A 20,629-nucleotide genomic window follows, 5' to 3' on the forward strand; every position below is an offset into this window, starting at 1 on the left:
GGAAGGGTCATAAAGTGCACCAGTGAAGAATACTTCAAAAATTTCTAACAGTGAATATCTAGTAAGTGAGAAGATGGAAGGCATGCATGAACAAGTATTCTTGTATTAGATATAACACCTAAATGGTGAATTATAATTTCCTTGTAAAAACTGTCAGTTTATTTTATTAGATACCAACTTTTTCGTAAACTTCGTATTAATTTTTTGTAGTATGTTGCACTTATTTCCATACTTATTAAAAAGGTGTTGAAAAAATAAGAAAATTGTAAGCTTCCTTATATCTGTAAGTGTTGCCATAGCTTTAAATTGCCTTTTCTTAGTGACATTAGAACATGTAGAGGAGGGAAGAAAGGGAAAAGCAGCATATTTCAGTAATATTTTGTTCAACAAAAACTGCATGTATGTGAACATAATCTATTATTAAAGACTAAAGGATACTTTTTTTCCCCCTACAATATCAGAGCTATGAACTACATGTAATAAAGCACAACAACTGTGTGGACATATATGGTAACTTTCTTAACTGTTCTCATATGTACTAGCAGTGAAATATCTGCCAATTGATACAATGTTATGGCAAATTTTTGGAGAAGATACAATCTTCATATTTTATGGTTTTATAGTAATGGAAGGTCATAACTTTTTCTTTACTTTTTTAACCATATGCCCCATAAGAGAAAGTTCTCCTCGTTCTGTGTAGTCCTCCATGTATTTTCAGCCAATGTTATAAAAGTATTGGTTATAGCTTCGTAACAGAATGCTAACTGCAACTCACCCTTAAATGACATAACAAATAAAAGAAAAAAGAATTAAAAAGGATGGTCTTGAAAAATCAGTTTATTTTAATTTAGGATCACAAACGTTGACAGCATTTATTGAAACTACCTGATACTGTATTGTTCCCCTGAATGGAGGAATCAAGGTTAGTTAGTTACTTGACCTTATATTTCCATGTCTTAATGTGGATTTTAACCTTAACTGTTGCTTTCCTGCATTTGGAGATAATTATATGGTTTTCAGCATCCCTTACCCTTTATGCTGAACTAATGCAGAATTTAAAACTTTTACTTTGGTGAAACATATTACTTCCCTGAAAATCTGGGAAACAAACTAACTGAAAAATGGTAGCTTTGTAACAAGCATACTTGCCATGAAATTAAACATAATTTTAGCATATCTTTAACATAACATTTTTTCCATTTACTTCCTAGGTATCATTTTCTGAGTTACGGCTGATGATCCAACACCCCATCAAATACAATTTCTATATATTAGCATAATTTAGTATTAAATAACATATGTAGTTCTTAAAAGCACAGCAAATTCTAATTTACTAAAAAAATGCAGCTTATTCAGAAATCTGAACTTTCTTACGGAGAAATTACTTCTATGAGAATATTAGAAAAAGTAGAGCACAAACTTCTCCTGGTTTACATTGCTATAGCTATCCAGCTTTCATGCCACTAGAGTAACATAAAGCACTGTTTGTGAGCCACACAAAGCCAGAGCATGAATCCATCAGGTCTCCACACTGTAGGTCAAAGTGGGAAGTACTGGCTCTAATCAGGAAGCAAACTTGTGAGCTCAGATTTCCTTGGAAATTCATGATGCCCTGAAGGTTCTGGATAACCTTCCTCTTCACACCCATTTATTCTTCTTAGACTTCTGTTAAGATCTGTGAAGTGTTATTACATTATTTTTCCTTGATTAGAATTCTTTAATGTTAGACAAATTATTTTAGTATTGTAAATCCTAAACTTCAAATAATATTTCACAGATGTTTAGACACAAGCCTTTTTCATACTGTAAATATGCCACAGAAACCAGAGTAATTTTTCTAGCCTGATGTTTTATAGAATCATAGAATGATTTGGATTGGAAGGGACCTTAAAGATCATCTAGTTCCAACCCCCTGCCATGGGCAGGGACACCTTCCACTAGACCAGGTTGCTCAAAGCCCCGTCCAACCTGGCCTTGAACAGTTCCAGGGAGGGGGCAGCCACAAACTCTCTGGGCAACCTGTTCCAGTGTCTCACCACCTTCACAGCAAAGGATTTCTTTCTAACATCTAATCTAAATCTGCCCTCTTTCAGTTTAAAACCCTTCATTCTATCACTACGCTCCCTGATAAAGAGTCCCTCCCCATCTTTCCGGCAGCCCCCTTTAAGTACTGGAAGGCCGCTATAAGGTCTCCCCAGAGCTCTCTTCTCCAGGCTGAACAACCCCAAGTCTCTCAGTCTCTCCTCATGAGGGAGGTGTTCCAGCTCCCCAGTCATCTTCATGGCTTCCTCTGGACCTGCTCCAACAGGTCCATGTCTTTCTTACACTGGGGGCCCCAGAGCTGAGCACAGTACTCCAGGTAGGGTCTCAGCAGATGGAGCAGATGGGCAGAATCACCTCCATCAACCTGCTCGCCACACTCCTTTTGATGCAGCCCAGGATACGGTTGACCTTCTGGGCTGCAAGCACACATTGCTGGCTCACAGTCAGTTTTTTATCCACCAGTACGCCAAAGTCCTTCTCTGCAGGGCTGCTCTCAATCCACTCATTGCCCAGCCTGTATTTGTGCTTGAGATTGCCCTGACCCAGGTGCAGGACCTTGCACTTGGCCTTGTTGAACTTCATGAGGTTTGCATGGGCCCACCTCTCAAACCTGTCCAAGTCCCTCTGGATGCCATCCCTTCCCTCCAGCGTGTTGACTGCACCACACAGCTTGGTGTCATTGGCAAACTTGCTGAGGGTGCACTCGATCCCACTGTCCATGTCGCCAACAAAGATGTTAAACAGCACCAGTCCCAACACCAACCCCTGAGGAACGCCAGTCATCAACGCTCTCCACTTGGACATCGACCCATTGACCGCAACTCTTTCGAGTGCAACCATCCAGCCAATTCCTTATCCACTGAATGGTCCATCCATCAAATCCGTGTCTCTCCAATTTAAAGACAGGGATGTCATGCAGGACAGCGTCACACCCTTTGCAATGTGTATGACATTTCATTTTATATGCACAAACATCATTACAATTGATGTCGCAATGAAGACTTTTTCTATAGAAGTTGCATGCTTCTATACCTGCAATGTTACAAAGGCAGACATAAAACCATTTTCCTGTAACAAAAAAGATTGAGGCAGGGGGGTAAGAGAGCAAGAATGTGATTATGTATGGTCTTATGTGGCTTGTTCAGCCAAAAACTGGATATGCTTTGTTTTGTTGTGGTTTAACTAAAAAAGTTACTTAAACTGTCCCTAAAAATTTAAAGCACCATTTTTAGTCAGTCCTAGGCATCTAGCAGGACCCGAGGCATCTAGCAGGGACAAGTTTTAACTTGTTCTGGCTGGTCTTGAGATGTTCATACACTGTGGATTTGAGATGGCCTGTCAGCCCTGCTATAGTTGAAGATGGAAGACATCATCATCATAGATAAAGTAGTGATGACAGCATCAACTGGAGATCTGTTCATGGGACAGCTGGTGGTGTTAGTACAATTCATCCTAGTTGTGTTTCAACTATTTTTGAAAGCTATTTTGGAGTTTGGTATATGTGTCCCTATCACCTCAGACTGGAGTATTTTCCTTCTAGTTCTACGACACATACATTCCTTGACACATATTTCTTCTAGAAAACATCTCACTCAAACTCAGGCCCTATAATGCAGCTGAAATTTGACGGATCAAACAAGAAGCTCAGTGATCGCTGAAGAATGAGGAAAAGACAACCAGCTTCTGAAAGTACCACCAGGATTTCCTAGATTAGAACTTTCTACTCCAGCACTGAAGACCAACTTTCTCATATTCGAGGAGGGGTATTTATGTTATTTTTCTACTTTGCAGACTGACTAAAAGAAGTGCTAGAATTGTGAGCACATTTTAGCTGTATGAACTAATTCAGAACTAAAGCTTAAAAATCTTATTGTTGTTCTTCATCTTGAAGACAATTTACTCCATTAGAATACAATCTATCTTAATAGTTCTTACACATTTTTTCACCAAGATATGACTGCTGAACTCCTCTGAATTTCAACAGATTACATCTTCTGTAAGTCAAGACAATTCTGACTTTCCAGAAATTAGTTTAGCCACCAGCCTTTTCTTCTTGCTCCTTCTGTACAGTCCTCAACAGCTGTCCATCATTAGTAAATTCTTTTCTTACTCGAAGTTTTATGGGCAGCTCTGTTTTAAGCCTAGTCCACTATCCTCATGTTTTGACATTTTTTCCCCCCCTTTATTTTTTTTTTTCACTTTGTTATTTAGTTTCCAGATCTCAGCTAACTCTATAGGACTGCAATAATGAATGGCACAATGCCTTTCTTTTAGGGATATACCCCTTCCAGTGGAACCTGAAATTCTTTATCAGTTCAACTAAGCACCCTGTACAGCATGCATGGGGCAAGCCAGGCATTTTAGAAAGTATCAAAATTAAAAAGCATAGAACAGAAAGCCACCTAACTCAGCTGGTAGGGAAACAGAAAATGAGACTGAATCTTTAATCTTACAACTTGTCTGAGCATATTCAAGCCTGCAAATAGTTTCTTTCTTCACTAAGAAGAAAAAGTCAAACTTCGCTTGACAGTGAAGGAGATACACATTCAGTTCTCACTCCTGCCATGAGAAATCACTAGTTGTGATTTTCTGCTTACCAGAAATCATAAGCAATTCTTCAGTGTGAAATATATAATGATAGGAAAGTAAGCATTCTGTAAGTCAAGCATAAGTCAAATTTCTAGAGACACTGTTCTGAAGGCTGAAGGGCCCACTCTGAATTTTATCTGATTCATGGAAGTATCAAGAGTAATACAAGGCTCTTCTCAGAACCGTGCATAGGGAGAAACAACCACAAAACAGTTAATCTAACAACATTCTTCATGCCCTCAAGAAACAAACACAGAGTTAATCACAGTGCACAGTCATCTTCAATAAAACAGCTGGTTATGAGTCTCAACTGCACACAACTTATCTGCACCCAAACTGGGTTATACACATATAAAAACTACAAGTGGTAAGGAACAGAAGCCAAAATAATATTTTTAAAAGTCCTTATAAATATTTAATAGAAAGTGTAACTGACCATAATAATCACACTCACATTCTCAGTCTCTTTAAGTCTTCAAAACTAAGTGATTTTCTGGATAATGCTCTTCAACCAAATGGAAGTTACTTGGATCAATACAAGGTTAAATGAGTCAAATTTAATGTGTTATAATATACAGTAAGTCAGAATGAATGATCTAATAACTTCTCCTCACTCTATAATTTAATAAACTACTAGAAACTAATAAGCTGAACCATACTTCCATCAGGGAATCTTACAAATCTAATTTTGGAGAAACTGTGGATAATCTATTAAAACATATGTATTATCATTACCATTCCCTTTTAATCACAAAAGAATTTTACTCCTCAGTTCAACTTTTTTTTTTTAAAACTCAGTATTCCACGGCAACTATATAATTAATAAGAACATGATCTTTTAAAGTGCAAACCCTCTCATTCTAATTTGAGTGCATTTTTGTTGTATGTTATATATTCAGTGTAGACATGTCCCTTAAATGTTTCTAGTTTTCATCTGATGATGAAACAAGTTCCCTATTTCCCATTGTGGTGGTTTAGTCCCTGCCGGGGTCTCAGACCACGCGGCTGCTGCGCCTCCCCCACAAAGGGAGTGAAATACAAAGCCCTGGGCTGAGATAAGGAGAGGTTTAATACAACAGTGCGACAGCAACACAACAAACAACAACAACAACAATAACAGTAATAACAATGAACAGAGCAAGGTATCTACCAATACAGCAGTGAGAGGAACGGCTGCACAAACCCACGCAATCACTGATTCTCCCACGCTCGGGCGCCAGGATGTGACGTCAGCATGGTATTGAATAACCCGGCTAGAGCTTTCCCCCACTGCTGGGGAAACTTAACCCTATCCTAGCTAAACCAGGACACCCATATATGTCTGAAAAGAAAAGCAATCATCATGGTACAGTCAAAGTGAAAACTTCACAAGGCTCCCTGAAACAATTATCTGACTCACATATGCAAGTACCTTCTAGTAGGTACTAGGAAACAGGAAGTTGAGAAGAAATAACAACTTCCTTGATTTAATTGTAGAGGGATTCAGTCACAGTATGGGTGAATGGGAGGTGACGCATGGATAGCACAAAACATTATAAACCTTAAAAATTTTTTGCCCACATATCCTTTCCAGCTTTTACTGAAGGTATATACATGGTATGTTAATTTTTAACACCAAGTTTGCAGTGTAACTTTCTTTAATCACTGATATTGATTAAAGGTAAAGGAATATTATTCCTACTTTCTTTTCAAACCAGCATTTGACATGTCATGTCAGCTACAGGATGAGGTGAAAGACTCAAAGAGCTGAGATTTCAGAATTTTAAAAGACCTTACGTATAAAAAGCCAAAAGATATGGAATGTAGAAAACACAGATGGTTAAAGAAATTCCTGTGATTCCAAGATATATGCTATCGCCATATTTTCTCAGATTCTAACCACAGTCTAAGCTCTTCAAATCTTGTCATCACGCCAGCTTTGCATGATAAAATAGTTGCATATATATAAATTATTTTCATGCATCTGTGGAATAACCTGCATAAAATATGCAGTTGTATGAGATATGGATTAGAATGAAGATGTGTATTGGAAGATAGTTTTCTTATTAAGTATGTGACAAATTCACAGTAAGGTCACCTGTGACTGTAAGATGTTATTAACAAGAATTTCAGAACTATGTGTGACTTGGAGGAGCTCTGTCCTCAACACTGGAAATGTATTTTCCTTTACCCCCTTTCAACTCATGCAAATGAAGAAAAAGAAGGAAGGAAATGAAGATGAGGAGAATTACATATGTTTTAAGTAATTTTTGTTCAGAACTTATACAATTGCTTTTGGATTCTGAAACTGATCTACTTCAGTGCAACTCCAACATTTTTTTCATAGGTAATATAAATGAGATCATACTTGCCCAGTGATTATCTCACATGATAGGTAGGCTGGAAATAACTGTTTACTTCCAACTCCTTTTTTGATCATCATATTGATAGCTTCCATTTCAGGTTGCATTGGAACTTTTAGCAGTTGCATCAGCTAATGATTGGAAAAACATGTCATCCATAACTCAGTGTTGGTCAACCCATGTAAACAAAGGAAACCCTTGACTCCTTTTAGAGTCATCACAACGTACTAACAATGCTGTCTTTTGAAGGAAGACCTGAAATATTTCCAGACCAAACTCTAGTCAGATTTTATCAGTCTCATAACATCATGCTCTTTAAAATGATATGCCGATGCTTAAAATGTAACAAGTGATGCTATGACTGTTCTATGACTGCTTTACATACTTCATACTTGAAAGATTAAAAGTGTATGAATATTGACAAAAGAATCAATGTTTTAATTATTAGTTTGACGATATGTTTCAAGTATAAGTAGTTCGAACTGTATTTAAGACAAAATAACAAAAAGCAAAAAAATTACCTTTTAACCACTTTTGTTTCATAAAGAAAGGTAGACAAAAGAAAGATGGGGGAAAAAAGAAGATTTTCAAAGCCAACTATTTAAAAATATGGAAGAGTAGGAAGGGTGCGAGCCAAATCTCAAAAGCACAGATTTAACTGGAATCTGAAATCAAAGGGTAAACAATGAGTCTTCAGTTCTAAATTTAAAGCCCTTGGTAATATATGTTAAATAAAATGTACTGCCACTCATTAATACTATATAAGTAAACATGGAGCACCAGAATAGAGATGGTACAGCCATGCAGGAGCAAAAAAAAAATCTGTTATTGAACTAATATTAAAAAGGTGACACATTAAAACATATTCTTTTTTTAAACTCACTCACTTGTGACCAATCTCATGTGCAATGGTAAAAGCTGAACCTAGGCCAATGTCTTCATTAATGCTGCAGCTCCTTTCAGGCTCACACATTCCAGCCACAGAGGCCAAGCCTGAATAAACAGAAGGAGACACAAAGGGTCATGCCAAGGTGTTTCAGTCTTAAAAGCCCTAGTTATAAATGCCTGGATTCTTTTTAATAACTTCTATGCACAGAAGGAGCAGTTGGCAAAAGGTTAACTTTCTAGTCATTCGCAAAATCACTGGGGGGAATTTCACTTTGCCGGCTAGACATTAATATTTTTTGAACTGCAGTCATTGCTGGAAAATGTCTAGACTAGGGGTTAGATTTATAAATTTTACTTCTGGTAACTTGGGACCACCTAGTAACTTGAGCCAGGAGAGGGAATTCAAGAAAGGATTTCTATTTTAACATTATTGAGCCTGAAGAAAGCAAAATGTATCCACATTATTTTTCTAAAGAAATCTGTTTAAGTTTAGTGGGTTCATAAAAACATACAAGCAACTTTTTTAGCTATGGAAAGCCCCACATGGTACATTAAAAAAATTAAAAAAACAAAACTGAATGCATCAATGAAGAGAGAGGAGACATGTTAATAACAAGCATTCATTTAACCATGGAAGCCTTTTCCATTTATCAACCATCATCTTCTGGAATTAAAACCTTACTTTATTACAAGTGCTTTTAAAAACTTTAGAGAGAGAAAGCCACTGGCATTTACAGAATATGTCTCTTCCGTATCTTACACATTCTTCAGCAGCAGATTATCACACAAGTACTGCAGTCATAATTTAGTGCCTCTAGAGGAAGTTCTAAACATCAGATTTATTTAATGTATTGCTCCCTAGAATTCTTATTGGAAAGAAGCAGTAATCCTTTCTTTAAGGAAATTACCTGCTCAGTTAACTACACTGTAACAGAAAAACGACTGGAAAAAGCGTAACTTTGGTTGGGGGATGGGGGAAATGGGGCAGGGAAGGGAGGAAGAGAGAAATCATGCTCTTTATATGAGCAGGCACTTCAATTATTCTGTTTGGACTAACAGTAAGCAAGTAGTAAGGCGACAAGTGCTTCCTGGCTGTGTCCACATTAGCCAGTAATTTGGAGCCATAGGAGTGGGTCAGCAGCGTGAAGCAATGATATTGAGGATCCTCATGTATCTTTGTATGTGGGTTGGACGCTCTATTTTGGACTAGTTTAATCCCATAGGCTGAACACACTCGCTACACATGTGGTTCAAATCTTTCTAAAGGGAGAAAATATTACAGGGTATGACAAGAATACAGCCCATGTAGTGATTTAGACCCTCATGTCTCCTGTAGGCACATATGGAGCATTTGGGGAATATGTGCTCTGACTTAAGTTTTCTCCAAAACAGATCTAGTTTGTACACACCAGAACTACTCTGATAACCAAACTGACACAGGCAAAATGTGACAATGTGAGTCTGTAGAATTTGCATCAAAACAGTACTACTGCTATAAACAAATCATCAGTGTAGACACACCTACTGAGGACTGGATGAAACATCAGAAGAACAAAACTATTCATGGAGAAAAATCTGTGTATTTTTTGCAGTGTGCAACCTGCAGAAAATACAATAATTACAGTTCACCTACGCTATTCTGAGTAGGACATTCAGAAGACAACATGGCAGTACTTATATACCAACTGTCATGTTCCCCTGCAAAGTCCAACACATTTGACTGATAAAGTCATCTCTATCTTCAGATCTTGTAACTGAGCACTTGCTCCAGCGACTTACAAAACCAGATTAACATAATTCCATACCACGCTTGCAGAAAGTGACAGAGATCAAGCCAAGAACTCAGTCTAAGGCTCAGATTTAAAAAAGGAGTTCTCCTTCACTGGAGCTACAAATGTGCTGCAAGACATCTGAGGTCTATCATTTCTAAGAGGTTCCATGAAAGATTCCCTCTTTTAGGAAACTAGAATAGGAGAAACATATCTGTGCCACACAAAATCCTTTACTTTTGTTTCTTCCTAGAATACCAGTGATTCAGGTTTCTTTTGACCTTTTGAGACCTCTACGAGACTTTTGTTCACAGACTCCTTAAATATATGCTTAACTTTAGTTACTGGACATCAGTAGGACTTAAGCATATTAAATGCCTTGTAAAAGAGGGCCACAGGGCCTTGTCTCTTCTCCAACTCAATGCCGATAATGCAAATAAATTGTCGTGGTTGTGTTGCCAAGGGTCCTCTAACACAGCACTGGAACTGATACCATATGGGATTTTTTTTTTTTTTTTTTTTTTTTAAATCAAGCCTTTTGTTTAATAAAACATTTGCCAAAGTTTATCCTGTTATGCTGGATTCAAGTGAAGCAGAATTTGCCTTTATGCCAAAGTCTGATACAGTAAGAACTAGTACACTAATGATCTGAGTTAAAAATATCATGTAAAAATATCAAATAGTTCGTGCATGAATGTACATTTTTTCAAAACTTCTTAACACTTGCAAAGACAATTCTCTTCAGTTTTTGCCTCCACCAAGATGTCAATCAATGACATTTAGAAATTCATGACCATCATTTGCCTTTTACTAAAACATGCTGTGGATATTGTTTATATTTACAGCAGGCAAAATTCTGGTACCTTTTCCCATGTAAAGTACATCCCTGTGCCAGAAGCACTGTGTTGACTTGAGCAGGACTTGTAGAAAAATTAACATGAGTTAACTCTATCAAAGTACACGGTAATACAGGGAAAGACAAGCAAATACAATTATGAGGTCTGATTGAGAAAAGTATTAATAATCTTAACTAGCTGAATTACAATTGTATCTTTACTTCTGAGAGACTTATGAAAGGATGCAAACTGAAAAAAATATAAATGTTATATTAGGTTTTGAATAATGTTTCTTTCATATATTAAAGCAGTATAAAAAGTAGTAAATTTTAGTGACAAATTTAGGTAGGGAGAGAACAACATCCTGCACCTAAGGTCATTATGTGTGCTTCTCCACTGTCAAAGCATTGTTTTAATGAGTTTTATAATGTTACTGTAATTTATATCACTGTGGTATTTTTCTCTAAGTCTGTGAAAGGAAAAATCTGAAGCTGCACTCCCTGTGTACAGCGTAACAACAGTGTAAACCTCAAAGCCTGTTTCTTGTAAGGTGGGGGTTTTTTGTTGTTTGGTTTAACTTTCCTGAGGTCTTTTATTTGTATTTTTTTTAACTAGATCATGGAGACTGGTTAAATGGAAATGAACAGCAAGTTCTCTTCTATAAGAAGCTTGAGTCATCTGCTAGATTTTATCAGAACTACAGCTGCCAAAGAAATACACAGCAGCAGCTCACTTAATTTAATCTTCTAGCATTGTATCAAAGCCAAAACCCACCGAGGTTACCTTTTATTGTTCATGTTTATAAAACTGCAAAATTTTGAAACCATAAACTTAAAAAGATCTAATCAGTCAATAAATCAATAGCCAAATATAAAGCAAGGAAACAGCAAATAGAAGCTGAAATTTCTCTTTATAATCTTACCCAGTGTTCCACAAGGCTTGTTTTTATAAGTGCAGATATCATATCTGTTGAGAAAAAAGTAGATAAAATATGTAAGAGAATCAAATTTGTAAGATATTTTTTATATTTATCACATATCTGTATCATAGTTCAAGCTGTCAGACCGCAATCAGCTTAATTATGTGCAGCCAGCTGGTGTCGGCATTTTCTACACTCTGGTGTAAACCACAAGCTGCAGTACCCTCACAGCCGCTGGCCTCAGGCCAGTGGGACACCTGCCAGTAAGAAAAAAATGGTTAAAGTGGATATCTGTAAACACCGCTCCATAAAGCAGTCTACCATGCTGTTACGAAGTTACAGGAGCCCATCTATAGACTACTTTTTGAACATAATTGGAATCCTCTTACAGTCTCACACTTACTAACTAAATAATATTAATTGTAGCTCCTACTATTTAAACTTTGATTCTTATTAAAAATTATAACTCTCAATTATTACACCAACAATTTATAAAAAAAATCTTACAAACTGCCATTATAGTTCTCTTATTATCTTTCAATGATTATATCTGTCTTAAGAGTATACTATAACAAGCTAAAATGAAAAACATTTTTGTGAAAATCTAAATGCCTTTAAAGGAAAATTTTCATCATTTTAGATACAATCCTTCAAATACAGAAGCTCAATGAGTTTTTGTGTAGTTAACATGTAAGTATCTGGAGCTGAAAATGAATGAAAAAGTTTTCTGCAGCATAGCTAATAATAGCAGTGCTCATGCAGCAGCCAATTCATTAATTACACTTTCATATTTTGAATATGCAGTCCTGTGATATGAGAACACTCATACAACTCCTTTGATTTTCAAGGATTTATACCGATTTCCTTGCAGTATGTTTCAGAATCATTTCTATTCTTTTAATGGTGAGTGAAAACAAAGATGAAAAGATACCACTTTAATTTTTAACCCAAATAGTTAGTAATTTCAGGCCACCACACGTTTCTGTTAAAAATAACGTAAGGAATGTTATCAGGTAGGAATCTGATCATTGAGATATACCTTTCAGTGCTAAAAGAGTTAAGGTCAGTCTGTAAGCCAGGTTCATGGATTTAGTAACAAAGCTTAAAATTTGGAACAAATCCAGTAAACTCTCTATGCATCTAAACTGCTGTGACATGGAATTCCTGTGATTTTTAAAGGTACTTAGCGTGGAGCAGTTTGTTGGATTAAACTCTAATTTTGAACCCAAATCTCATCAAGGTGGTTCAAACTCTGCCATCCTAGATGCATATCATAAAGCCCTCACTGATTTCCCATTTGCTGTTTGGAGAGAGAGAGGTAGTCAAATCAGCATTCTTATATAAAATGTATTGGAATATAATCAGGTTTTGTATGTCACAAAGCTTTGAGATGATAAAAATACACAGAGAAAGAAAAATTTTTACTAAATATTTCCTGCCTTATAGATATTTAAGGAAGCAAACTGCTTACTTCTGCATTTACAACAGATCCTGAACCAAATCCCATTGAAATTCATGCAAAATTATTTCTCATAGAAAGCAGACAGGGCTCAGGCTTACTTAGTGAGAAAACCCAAACTTGCTTGAATCCCTTAAAATGTAGTTTAGAACTGAATACAATGAAGTCAGTGCAATACACAGGAAGCACTGGTCTTCTAATGTCTTTTCATATTCAATGTTAGTAGGAAAAAAACAATGAAAGGCATACATCCTTAGATACAATGGATGTTTAAGAAGAAAGCCAGTTCCACTAAACTCAAGTAAAATAGTGTTGCTGATTTCGGCAGAGCTGAAAATTTGCCCTTATGGCCTAAACCTTCTTACTCTCACACAGGTATGAAACTGAAGTTACCTTCAGTTCAGTTTCACAAGGAACTGTGATAGAAGAGAATGATATGAATTAAGTTCCTTGTTCCTGTTATATTTTTGAAAAACAAAGACCATGGTATCCTTCTGTTTATGTTGGGTAGCAAGTATTCTTCATTATGCACAGGCTAGCATTTGTAAGAAAACATGATGATAATGAAACTTAAATAATGAAACTAAGGAAAAGACCATTTTATTTTTCAGTACACTAATTATTTTTGCAAGAACATACCCAGGTCGTAATATATTCAAATTATGGCTTCATTAAATATTCAAATATTATCAGCAATTATTTCCTGTAAGGAGCATTCAGACACTCTTATGTCTGAACAGAAAACACCTCTAAGTTTTCAAAGTCCAATGACTTACTTTACCTACATTATCTTCAAGATCCATTTTTTTCCTTTCATATGGATGGTTTCTGCTCGTGGTTTGTTTGAAAGCTCTTATCATTTTTATGTACCAAGCTTCCTGATTCTATCATTTTCTTCTCTATATGATTTAACCAACTCATCCTAACTTGTCTTTTTTGGTTTTGACACCACTTCCTTTAATTTTACTTTGAATTTCCAAGGAATCTATTTAACCCACATATGTTGGGTTCCAAAATGAGGAAGACTACACAGTCAACACTTGACAGACAGTAGCTTCAAGCCAAGAAAACTCTGAAGTGACAAATCATCCAAATTACCCATGAAATTAGTTAGGTCTAATTGTTATTTAAAAAAAAACCCAACCAACCAACCCACACAAAGAAACACAAACAAAAAAAACCCACAAAGGTGAAGATGGGTCACCAGGATCTCAGTAAATACTTCAGGAGCCCAAGAAAACCAAAAGATAAATTCTCAAGCCAACAATTATCTCAACCAAACACTAAAAATAGTAACAATGGTCAACAAGAGTTATGCAAACATGCAATATGCGAGATGTGAGCATATTTTCTTTTTGATTCACTAACAGAATGTGTAAGATGGCCACCACACAAAATTTGAATGCAAGAATACAGATATGCAGGTTGCAAAAAACCTCAGGATGAGATGGCAGCCTTATCATTTTTGAGACAGCCAAGGAAATCCTTTGCCCAAGTTGGAACAGAAGATCATATGCCTCCTAAAAAAGTGAGTGCATATGTCCCTGTAATGTGAGCAGGCTGGGGAAGTTGAATGTGGAAAGAAGTTCATTCCCAGCCTGGAAGAACCAGAAGTCATTTGATGTAGCAGATGGGGAAGAGGTCTGGGACTTCTGGGCACACCTTCAGGGCTGCTGAACAGCCACATAAGACAGGTGAGAAATGCATGATGGACGTACAGCTGTCACTGACAACTGACTGACACATCAGTGAGAACGAAACTCTAGAGGTAGACTGTTATCAGTTCAACAGGATGGTCAAGAATCGGAGTGGCAATAGCCTCCTGACATGCCATGAATCAAACTGGAAGTGTCAGTGTGCCCTCTAAGTGCACTTAAAAAGGAAAAATTTCAAGTCTTATTTGGCAGGGTATTGAGCATGCCCTATGCTAAAATATACATCTGTACTACTGAATTAAAAAGTGAAAGGGACTGGACACTGAAATTCTATTATCTGTATTATCAAACTGTTTTAAAAGTCCATCAAACTGTTAAAAAAAAAAATTCCTTGCACAGATTTGGCCCATGACAACAACTAATCTCAAAGAATTCCCAGGAGAACTTCAGTAGATGGCCACACACAATTATGAAAAGGCAATACATACAAAGCTACTCTGTTCTGGAGATTCAGCTTACTAGGGTAGTCACAAGAAGGTCTGTGCCAGTGGTCCTCACTGCAAAAAAGAAGTCACTGACCTGTTTACGTAACTTATTAGTGTAGATGTAAGCTATGGACTGCCTCTTGAAGAAGCCTCAGCTATTTACAACTCTGATTTGCAGAAAAATCCCTTTCCTTTGCAAATCTGATGAATAGTATGATCCCGATCATTTCAGTAGGATACTTAAGTGAAATATATAATAAAGATGAGTTCTGTAAATACTGTAAGCACTGTTCAATCTTGTCAGAGAAGTTCTTTGCAGCTACAGCAAATCCCAGACACCTTCGGGGAAGACAGATATTTCTCTCCCATCTAGCTATACATTTCAGAGAAAGGAGAGAGCATTCCTCCTGATTCCTGCAACCTGTCAGCTGGGAGGCCTAATGCATGTAATTGTGCAACCATGAAGTTCACACAGACTTCTACGCAAGCAAGTGTATTCCTGTATTAAATAAACAAAAAAGGGAGACACACAAATTCACAGGTTTGAAGGCTAGAAATCATCATGATGATTCAATCATGCCTCCACGCATCCCTAGCATACAAAGGTAACTAATTTATTCTAGAAGCTACATAGGATAAAAAGCTGTTCCTTAAAAGCTCTTCAATCCCACATTAAGAATTGTTTTCAGCATAATTTGAGAACACCTGTATTAAGTTATCAAGTTCATCTGCCTTTCCCTCCACCGCAGTCATTTGTGAGTCTTTGCAGGGGTAACACAACAGCACAGCCTGATACCTTCCCTGATAGAAGCCCCCAGCTCTGTGGCTTAGGGAACTTCAGAGGTGGAGATTGCATATTAGTATTGAATTATTTTTTCTTCTAATGTCTTTAGCATTTAGCTAATTCCTTTTCAATTTAAAAAAAAATAATTACTTCAGTGTTCACCTGGGGGATGTTGTTATGCCTTTATCAGCAAAGTTGAGTCCCTTTGTCCCAGTAGAGATTGCTTTCATGTTGAAGTAATTTTTTAAAATTTTCTCTTAAATCAGATGAATAAACTGAACTGTCAGCATTGCACCACCACACCGCGGCCTTTCTGCCATGTTCCTTTGAGCTCTAGGGCTTTTTAAACTTTCTGAATCGTGTATATTACAATTCAAAAAGTTGTTCTAATAGTATTAACAGTAGTAGATACAAAGGCAAAATGAATTACTACTTCTTACATGTTAATGTGTACTTATACATTCAAGGATAATATTGCCCTTTTCACCAGTCTAATTATGTGAAATGGCTCACTAAAGGAAAAGAGTCTCTATAGAGCACTGTCATTACTAGCTATATGTCCACTGTGCCAGAAAAAAAGGACTATCTGCATCAAATTAACACTGAGATAGAAATATACCTGAAACAGGACTGGAAACATACACAAATATTAGCATTGGATATACTTTAAATAATTTAACTACTCAACAAGAATAACCTGCAACATCTATTTTCTTTAAGTGGGATCAACGAATAAAGCATGAAAACTCTTATTAGAAATGCAAACTGTTCAAAACCAGTATGAAACACGAGCTAATTACTTAAAAGCACATAACCCTACTCTAAAATTACCTGAAAGCTACCAATATGTCTGAGTAATATTTGAGATAGATGTTAACAGAAACAATTGAGGCTTTCGAAAGAATATTTCTTAATGAAAAAGAGTTTAGGAACAAAAAAATATAATCACAGCAAAATGCTGAGGAAAAACCTACCAAGATGGCTGGAATATAAACGTAAAAAGTACACGAATATAAGAAAATTCAGGCTGGACAAAAGGGACAAATAAGTATGACTGGACATAAAGCTCTTCATAACTTTGGCACAGCTGAACATGTACTTCATATATACAATACTACGGGATTTGTCGATTAACCCGCTTGAAAAGTTTGGCAGAAAACAAAGCCTAAGAACTGGTTCTGGCCTGACCAAGAGGAAACAGAGCTAATTATTACAAATTATTAAGAGTTCATTTTTAGAGAACATTTCCAAAAGTGTTATCTCTGAAAGGAACCAAATTATATTTTTTGACACTTGCTTTTTATTATTGTAGGTTTCAACAATAAGCTAGTCAAATAAGGTCTGTCCTTTTTGTACACCATTGCTCAATGATAAACATAATAGATTCATTAGAATTTGATCTTTTTTACTTTTTGTTCTTCATGTTATGCAACATGATTCATCTGTGCACCAAATCATATGTCTCATGTTTGAATAAGTGTTAAAAGACATACAAAAACCCCTGTATTTTAAAAAAATTAAGTTAACCTAGTTCCAGCACCTAGAACTATAAACTTAATTACTGCTGAATCAAACTGAAATCTCAGACTTCCCTTAAAGGGATCAAAAACCTCGAGGTATCTGACAATTCCAACCCTTATTTCTAAATTATGGAAAATAAAAAACATACCACATTCTTCTCCATACATATACTTGGCTATGATTAAAAAGTGGTTATTTTGCGAGTGCAGACAATGTCACTAACGCTAGTGAATTGTGTGGAAAAATAGTTATAAAACAAATACTGACTTTTGATCAGTTTTTATAAAAAGCTTTGTTTCATAATTACTCAACAGTTCATCACTCTTAAAATAATTTGGTCATTCATTAGATTTGCAGAGGTTACAAACAGCAATACTCTATAAAACAATACTTTTTGATGTCTTTCTAAAAGCTTTACTGCAGCATATCCTTAGCCTCACAGAAAGTGGTACACCGCAACAGCATTCTGCCTTAAAATAAAGTACACATCTTATTTGGTTTCTTCCTCAAAAACCTCAAACCAAGAAGAGCTACAAGGAAGGAAAAGCATAATATACATGTTACACATCACTCAACAGAAATAGCTTTTTCTATTATTAGTTTTCCATGTCTTTAAAACTGCCATAGACAACCAAAGTCTGGCTCTACTGGATTTTCTTCTGATACTTAGCTTGGGTGGATAAATGAAATTCTGAGTTACAGCTACAAAAACTATACTGCTTTAACTTTCAGTTCTGATTTATATGAAAAGAAATATATAACTGCACTGCAGATGAAACATTTTCATACTACTTTTTCTAAACTGCAAATGCAGTCAGAACAGTAAAAATAAACTCCATTCTGAAACAATTTTTTTAATGCTGTCATTTGTCTTCATCAATTTTGGCAATGTAACATTAGAATATCAGTTACAAATTTACCATCATCAGTAGTATTATCGGTGTACTTAGGACAGAGGTACAAAGCTGATTTTGAGATTATGATTTAATAAAAGATTCTCTCAATGCAAATACCACCCCCGGAGCATCTAAAAAAATTTTCAACTAAGTTCATGAAAAATACATTGAGAAGTTTTTCTTCAACACCGTATTGATGTGTCATGCAAGCATCTAGCAGAGCTATTGCAAAAGATACTAATTACATTAAAACAGAGGACTTCATAGCTGAATGTGAAATTACTGTTCTGTAAACAAAAGTCAGTCTAAAGACAAGATGAAGACCCTGAGATGGTTCTCAGCTTAAGATATACCCTAGGCCATGATACACCATTTCAAATCACTGATAAAAAGTCATCATACCAAAAATCAGAGGACTAGCTTTAAATTCTTGTTATTTTGAGGTAATAATACATTCAGGCTTTTTAGTCATCTGCTTTCTAAGAGTTACCTGTGTTGTGTACATTTTTAGCGCTTTTCAGGGTTTATTCTACAGCCATCGAGACTAAAAGCTTCCTTTCCCAATGTAAGCCATGAACCTCATACAGAAACATGTCCTGACCAGCTACAGCAATGAGAGGAGAATAAAGTACTAGAAAATACAGAATGACAAGTGCTACAAACTCTTACATCACTATCTAGTTCAGTATCCAAGAGACACCTACAGAAACTTAAAAGAACAATGTCAGTATTCTGCTAGTATAAAAAAAAACCTCAAACAGTATTAATACTGATGACTAGTTCAGATATGACACATCACAGAGCAATCTTTACTCCTACGAAAGCACTATTAGGTGGATTACAATTAGGTAGCATAAAAATACAAGTAACTCCTTGCTGTCTGCTGACATATTCTTAACATAATTTGAAACTGGAAAAGACAGAGAATACTTCCCTTCCCTACATTCGTCTTCTAATCAGAACCTTCCTGTAGGCCACATATGACTACAAAGTAAGAAAGTATCAGCTAAACCTCATGAAGGCAAATGAACATTGCACAAACTCATTAGACTATTTTAGTTGACCATGTAGACTCTAGAATTACTCTAGAGACAGCTTCATAAGCAAACTTCAGCACTGAAGAAACAGCCAGGCACTTGTGGTTCCAAAGGTTGATCCTTGCAGGCCTTGGACTAGCAATGTCACTTCACTCTCTGCTCTGATTTCTCCATCATTACAAGTTATCTCTTCCTTTTTTCTATTCCATATCCAACATGTAGAGGCTTGCTACTTTAACTCATTCCTCCCTCTGCCATGTATTTTCTTTTGTGATCCTCAGTGACCACAAGCTCCAGCAGAGTTCTCTCTCCACAGCTTTAAGATTACCAAAGACTGACTGACAGCTCAAGCTGTCATCAAATAGCTTATACAAATAGGCCTACCCTACTATAAACATAATTTTGAGGGATATCCACACAGCATTCATAACAGCATCAACAGGCTCAGCCTAGGGAACCTGCCCAAAGATCCATCTTGCTTCTTCCCACTTTTACACCCTGCACCACCCGAGTGACAATCATGACTTCATTACCATTCAGAGACAATGGAGAGATTCACCATTTGCACTATCACCAGAACGCAGGTAATACTTGCTGTGTTCTGTTCCTCAAAGGTGATTCCATAGTTTTACTGCATTCTCAGTACTGAGCCAAAATTTAGATGGAGTTACATGGATGTGATTAGCTGGCCTAGAGAACAGAACAGAACTTTCTGTGTATCTACTCCAAGTACACTGCTAATAATTTTTCTATCAGTGCATTCGGAAAAAGTCTGGCAACTAATACATAAAGCCTTTGTTCAAAGGACATTGACTCAGAGCAGCTCAAGCAGCTTGTAGGGCAATGCTTTTTAGAGTGTGCTAATGCAACAAAGTTTGGGAAAAAGGAAGACTAGCAAAACTAATTGCATAGGCGTGGTTGGGGGCATCCTGCCACACAGCAGAAAATATTATGTTAAACCATTTATAGGAAGCCACTAGTCTAGACCTTTGGCAGGAGGGAAACACAGCTAGCAGCTATGATTACTAACCAAGTTTTCATTCTGCTGTAATGAGATAAATTATAGCGAGAGCATATTGCAAATATATTTATAAGTTTTGCTGTGGATATGGCCTTTCTTCCTTTGCTAACTTTCTGAATATCACAAATGATTACTTTACAAGTCTCCCAGAAGATCACACACATCTTTATATGCAAAATGTCCAGTTTATCTGCCCTTACTCAAACTATATATGGGATAAAAGGCTTGGTACTTGAGGTAGGTCATAAAGAGTAGCAGTTCATTAGGATGACAGGCCACACCTGGTACAAAAGTAAGAACAGAAGAATTGCAACATGGGCCAGACCAAAGATTCCACTATCTCAGTACACTGCCTTCACAACAGTCTAAGAGAATGTCCAAGAAA

At 36.5% G+C, this 20,629-nt stretch overlaps 1 protein-coding gene across 2 annotated transcripts in view; it reads right to left on the bottom strand.

Moving 5' to 3' along the window:
* The window catches only part of ADAMTS6 (ADAM metallopeptidase with thrombospondin type 1 motif 6), a 151,319-nt gene that overhangs the window by 88,264 nt on the left and 42,426 nt on the right, over positions 1 to 20,629 (bottom strand). For both annotated transcript variants that reach the window (XM_074813305.1, XM_074813304.1), the window contains 2 exons: positions 11,390 to 11,433; positions 7,862 to 7,967 (listed from right to left, as the gene is read on the bottom strand). In XM_074813305.1, coding sequence (XP_074669406.1) covers positions 7,862 to 7,967; positions 11,390 to 11,433 — 150 coding nt within the window. The remainder of the gene's footprint in view (positions 1 to 7,861; positions 7,968 to 11,389; positions 11,434 to 20,629) is intronic.

Source organism: Strix aluco, chromosome Z (assembly GCF_031877795.1).
Source record: "Strix aluco isolate bStrAlu1 chromosome Z, bStrAlu1.hap1, whole genome shotgun sequence".
Lineage (NCBI taxonomy): Eukaryota > Metazoa > Chordata > Aves > Strigiformes > Strigidae > Strix > Strix aluco.